The sequence below is a fragment of the Olea europaea genome, chromosome 2 (genome assembly GCF_002742605.1).
Source record: "Olea europaea var. sylvestris chromosome 2, O_europaea_v1, whole genome shotgun sequence".
Lineage (NCBI taxonomy): Eukaryota > Viridiplantae > Streptophyta > Magnoliopsida > Lamiales > Oleaceae > Olea > Olea europaea.
In genome coordinates, this window is record NC_036238.1 from 18,198,972 (window position 1) to 18,205,551 (window position 6,580).

Here is a 6,580-nt window from a genome sequence, read left to right on the forward strand (position 1 = left end):
AAATAAAATGGTCTTGTTTAATCAATCTAGGCCATGTTTGGTGCATGTCAATTTTTTTTTTGGACTTATTTCTCTAAATTTATTTGGACGTTAAGCATGTTACCTTGACACCACAAAAGAAGGGGCAGTTATACCCGGCTTGTACAGTTGCACCATATTCATTAATTATCTATCATTTTAATGGAACGAACTCAAATAGTTGCAGCTTTATTTTGCTTTCTTGTGATGATCAAAACGAACCTAATTCACCACTTTTAATTGCGGTGCTGCTGCGCGCTTAACCCTTTTCATTGCTCATCGTCTTCCTTTTTTGGCAACTTGCAGGATGGCATTTTCGTTGGTGATCATTGACAGAATCGACTCCATCAATGATGCCACGTTTTTGGTAGTGTCGCCCAAAGAGCCAGAGAGAAATACGATGAAATGCTCGAAGATTTAAACTAAATAATCAAAGAAAGACGAAGTAAAAAAATTAAACAAATTTATTAATGAATTATGAATACAGAATAATTATATCTCCTTTGAATAATTTGTTAATAATTCACAATAGTATATGAATAAACTAGTAATGGCAATCAACCAAAGGAGAGGCGGAGAAGACAATAATTTCTTTGGATGCAAAAGAGAACTTGGTTTCTCGAAGATCATCATCTTCTGGTTCTGGGGCAGGAAGATTAAGATCTAATGACAACAGATTTCTTGGTTTCGTAGCTTCTTTAGACTCTTCATGGCTACTATCAGGTGCCACCGTAGCCAACGGCATCGGCCTGTGCCGCCGCATATGACCACCTAAAGCTTGGCCGGAGCTGAATTCAGCCCCACATATTGAACACTCATGAATCCTAGATTTGTTTTGTGGGTTGCAGCCCGAATTTTTGCTTGAGATTTGAAGTGAAAGAATTGTTCTTTGATCGTAATTGAATTGAAAATTCTGTGGATTTTGTTCTAGGGTTGTCGGCTTAGGTTTCTTGTGACTTGCCCTGTGTCCACCAAGAGCTTGGAATGAAGGGAAACATCGGTTACAAGTCTTGCACTGGTAAACCTCTGCAGCCGCCGCCACTGCTGCCGTCTTATTGGAGGTGGAAGCCTCCGCCGCAGCCGGTTCTGATGGTTTTCTGGTGTGGCCTTTGGCCAAAAGAATTAAACAATTGGCCATATCTTCTTCTTCATCAGTATGTTCATGGGAATTAGGCGGCAAGGCGGCAAAACGATCGAAGCTACCTGAAATATCACTTGCACCGCCAAAGCCACCGTCACTGGCTGCGGTGCTGCATGAGCTGGTGGTGGCCATGGTTAATGCAAGTGGAGATGACGGCCTTGACCTCTTGGCGCGCTTTCCTTTGATTTTATGGCGGTGCTCCTTAGCCCCCATAACTTGTTCTGGAGCTTGCATAATATTAGATAGATAAAGAGAGGTGGTGGAGAAAAAAATGTTAATAAGGTTGGAGTTGCTTTAATATAAGAATGTCGATCGGCTTGTTTGATGGGATAAATTGTATAATACCGAACTCAAGTATGCCGTGTCGAATCGAGTACCAAAAAAATGTGCTTAGCCCTTGTGAGATGGATACTCGAAAGTGTTGTTTAGAAAGTTAAGGTATACCTACACAATGTTATGTGTGTATATGTAGAGAGAGAAAGTGTATGGGAAATATGAAGAGGTGAGGAAACGAGTGAGATTCGGTTGGCATTGAAGCAACCCCATTACTTTTTGGCAACGATTGATTCCTTGTGGAGGATTAGAGTGCAAGCCTGGCACCACACATTTTGCGCTTCACCACCCCCACTACTCCTCCTCTATTCCTTATTTTTGTCTTTTCTTTAATTTAAATGTTAAATTAAATAATCGAAAAGTACACAACACTCTAGCCTTGTTTGATTCCCATTTTAAGTGAAGAAATGCATTTTTAAATAGTGATTGATGGAAAATATGTAGTTAAAAATTAGAGAAAAGTTTTGAATTTACGTGTAATATTATTTTGTTGAAAAATGTGAGATTAAAAACGAATTTTAAAAAAATGAATTTTTAGAATAATGAGGTTCAAACATAAAAACCTTAATTTCATTAAGAGGTCGAACGAAGGGACCGTGAAACCGCGGGCTGCCACGTCCCGCATGCCCTTTCTTTCTTTCTTTTTTTAGGGACAAAATGAAAATAAATTAGAACATATTTTTGACAAATTATGAAATGGGTAAGTTTTCTTGGCTATTCCATATGGTCTATTATTATGTTTGCCTGTTTGACCTCCATTTTCGAAAATTTATTTTTTGTCAAACTTATTTTCAATCATATATTTTATTGAATTCACAAATTTTATCAATTCTTCAAGTATACATATGTACTTAAATGAATTGCTTAACACTGTGTACAACAAGTAAGTTTTAAAGGAATTAATTGTTCCAATGGTCACTGAACTTAAGTTTTTGTCTTTGATCAGTCACTAAAGTTTAAAATGTTGAGTTTTGAACAATATTTTTCAAAGTTCAATGGCCAACAAAACTTGACATTTTAAATTTCAGTGAGTAATCGAAAACGTAAACCTAAGTTCAATGACCATTGAAACAATTAACTCGTTTTAAAGACAAGATGCCATTACAAAAATCTTAATTTTCATTAAGAGGTCGAAATACGTTGCTAGCTACCAAGGACCGCTTCTTTCTTTTTCCCAGAATAAAAAAGAAGTTAAAACATATTTTTCCGCGAAGTTTAGATGTCAAAATTAAGCAACCCATGTGCACTTGACCCACCTGCATTGTACTCTACTCTAGTGATTAATTGGATTATGACCCCATGAATTACGCCGGTCGAATAATTAAACGTATAATTTTTTCGCCCAATGATTAGGATTGGTGAAGTACGGAATAATCACATGTTCCTTTGGACAGTACTAGTAATTGTCTTCTAAAAAGTCCATGTAGTTTAAGCAAGATTAGTTAATGAGTAGAAAACTTCTCAAAAGTCATTGAAAAAGTTAAATCAAATAAGAGCTTCGTCAATACAATTAATCTAGTAGTACATAATGAGGTGTACCTAAGAGTGTATACCTCCTCACATGGGGTGTGCGTCCATCCAAATAAATATTTTTTTATTCTGGTAGATCTCACATCCCCATGTGAGGGAGGTGTACATGTTTAGGTACACTCTCACGTACCACTAGCACTACCATCGTTAATAATGAGAAATGTTATGTGTACACCATGAGACGTACACAATGCATTACACATCTCTCACATGGAAAGGAGTTCACGAATATTTTATTGTGTGTGGGCCCCCTCCATATGAGGGAGGGCGTAATGCTATTATGTACACATAGCATTTTCCGTCAATAATAGGCTGCTCCTGAAGACGGCCGGACCCTAGGTGAAGCAGTCAAGTTGTGAACGTCAATTATTTTCATGTGTGACCTTATTCATTTGTTCATAAACCATTAACATTGTCAATTGTTTATGATGGTTAAAGTCAACCATAAATAATTGGTTATTATTTTATAATAAATATTATTAGAACTTTTATTTATTGTACAATTTGATTCCTGATATATTGTCTATAAACATAAGATTACAAATAGAGTTTTGACCATCATCATAAACAGTAAAAGCTGGATATTGTACGCCGTTTTTAAGTCATGATCTATAATTGCTAAAATAAGTGAAAGTCTTTCAATATGGATTAGTGTGTGTATTTTTCAATAATTGAGATTCTTTTTTGTTTATAAGCTCAACCGATAAATAAACTATATAATTCACACACGACAAACGGAGACTTAAGTATGTCATTTGAATTTAATAAAAACGATTGCCTCACCATCCAGCAAAAATTTCAAGTAGAGTCTAACCACAAGCACACAAATAGGCTCCTCAGCATGTTAAGCCTCAACATCAACCTAGCACGGATATTAATTGTGATGATCGATGGGTCAAAAAAATTGATATCTCGATAAAAATGGAAAACCAACAAAAAAAATAAAATTAAACTAAAACATTATTACATAAGAGAGCCTCTTACTTGTCCAAAGGAAGTTGTAGGGTCATTGTCCAAATTAGTTGTACCCTGTTCATGTCCCATTCATTTGCTTCTAATATTTAAGACAAATATGAACATCCAAATCCTATAAGATTTCACTTTAATTTTATACAATTTAATCCTATAAACTTATTTGTTTACTTATAAGTAAATAATGAAGCTTTCATCATAATAATAATAATAATAATAATAATAATAATAATAATAATAATAATAATAATAATAATAATAATAATAATTATAAGTTATTTAAACTTGTTTGGGGATAAATTGTTACTTAAAAACAAGTATACATTTTTTCTGAAGTTTGGTATTATGCTAAGTTGGAATGAGTAATACAGGGAAAGATTCTTGGCGTATTATTTGTGTACTTGAGTTTGTGAAGACAAGTATAATGTTGTTGAAGCAAAGCATTTATTTTATACTTTTCTTTATCATCTAATTTAAAAATGCTGAATGTTAGTGTAATATAAGTGACATCTTGTATTTAAGAAAAATGAAGTTAATTTTGATAATTCAATTGACTTACACATAGTTATTATTCAGCAAGAAAAAATAATTTAACTATTTCAAAGGCCAATTAATCAAGTTTGACTACAATATGATAATCCAACGAACATAAATACAAGAATGTGTTTGATTGACTTTATTTTTCATGAAAAATGTTTTTTTTTCATCCAAGTTCCTACTTTTCCATAAAAAATTTGTTTCAACTTTTAGTCGCGTGACCATATTTTCCTAAAAAAATAAGGAAAATATTTTCTTTAGGAAGATGTGATTTTTATTTTTCAGATAATTCACTCTCTTATCTATCCACTTTCTCTCATTTATCCTCTAATAAAAAAATGGACAAGTACAATATTTTTTAAGTCGAAAACTAAATCAATCAAATTGTCAAACACATTTAATTACTAATTTTCATACAAATAAATTTTCGACAATTGAATTTTTTTAGAATTTATTTTCTTTCCATCCAAATTTAGTATTTACAATCAAACGCACTCTAATAGAATAAATTAAATATATGTTTATTAACCATTGGCTTGGATTTAAAGACAATCTACTAGACCGTGGTTGATTTGCCGTTTTCGACCCATTTTCCGTTTTTCATTTTCGAAAACGCGGAAAACGCGTTTGGTTTGTCGTTTTTGAAAACGAGTTAAAATTTATAATTAAAAACGCAAAACGACTTTTTATCGTTTTCGACGTTTTCAGTTATGAATGTCGAAAACGCTCAAAACGGGTTGTTTTTGGGGAAAACTAAAAATAATTTTTTGAAAATAAAAATGGATAATGAAAATGCAAACTAACCACTACCTTAATAATTGGAGACATAGTAAGTGACAGATGTCCGTCAATAATTGTTTATCTAACTCACTGCAATGCAAACTCATTCACGTGCAAATAAAGTGCAATTAGCTTAACTTAATTTCCTTTTAGGACGATGATCAGCAGTTTATTAGGTCCCATATATTAGCTGTTCCATTACTCTATACCATGTCTCAATCATGCATTAAGTACAAATCAAATTATTGCATTACAAAGAATCGAGATCTATAATATCTTAACTTTCTTGGGAATGCAATCTATTCATAGTTTTAGGATCTGTTTGATAAGATTTCTACTTCTAATAAAAGAATTTTATGAGAAAACTGATTTGGAGGCATAATTAACCCTAGAACTTATGAATAATGTCAAAGATTTAGAACCTCTTAATCAAATCAATATCGATGGGAGATATAGAAAACACAGGGTGGAGAAGGTGGGCTTGGGATAAATTATGGGTTGACGTTGGAACTAAAATTAGATTTTTAGAGTGGATTACAATTTAGAAATAGGCTTGACATAAATTTTTGAGGAACGTCTACCAATTTTATGAATTAAAAAAAAAAAAATTGAAGCCAGTTTTATAAATTAAATGTAAAAGTTGACGCCCTGGGCTCTAGCCCAAATTCTTTGTTGCTTAAAAAAAAAAAAAAGAAAGTTGAACCCCAACTTTAAGGGTCCCCCACAGTCCCGTCCCGCCCCTGGAGTATCGTGAGAGCGATCAATCGCGAGATGTGTCCCAACAGACTAGCGAACAAGAGCTGTCTGTGCATTGTTACTTCATTTGCCAAGGGAGAGGGGTGGCAAGGATCGTTGTTTAACTTTCAATTTATTTTCTATTTTTAGTTTCATAAAATTGCATTAAAAAAAGAAACTATTTTTTAGTTGAGAAATTTTGGCCATGTTCAACAAAGCTTTTTGAGATAATAAGTTGGTAGATCCCATTAAATCCCTCATTATCTTAAAAGAGAGAATATGAAGTTTATTGTTCATTTTTGTCACATAGATTTTCACATGAAATTAGTTTGAAACTGGTTTGGCAACAATAAATTATGAGGAAATTAGGCTACGTACTCTAAAAAATTGACAAATTAGATTTATACACTTAAAACAAATTAAAACCTCTATCAACCGTAATTAATACTCCCAAATTTCCCCCCTAATTCAATTTAACTCCGAATTTTTATCTTAAATAATCAATTTCAAGAAAAATAAATTTTCATTTCATTT

The 6,580-nt window shown here is 33.1% G+C and overlaps 1 protein-coding gene across 1 annotated transcript; it reads right to left on the reverse strand.

Annotated features, from left to right (window-relative positions):
• Positions 1-461: 461 nt before the first annotated feature.
• Positions 462-1,698, reverse strand: LOC111412993 (zinc finger protein ZAT5-like). Its single transcript, XM_023043873.1, has one exon. The coding sequence runs from the start codon at positions 1,391-1,393 to the stop codon at positions 563-565; it is 831 nt and encodes a 276-aa protein (XP_022899641.1). The 5' UTR covers positions 1,394-1,698; the 3' UTR covers positions 462-562.
• Positions 1,699-6,580: the final 4,882 nt, after the last annotated feature.

Coding starts and splice junctions, on each gene's coding strand:
- LOC111412993 (XM_023043873.1), bottom strand. CDS start 1,393: ATGCAAGCTCCAGAACAAGTTATGGGGGCTAAGGAGCACCGCCATAAA.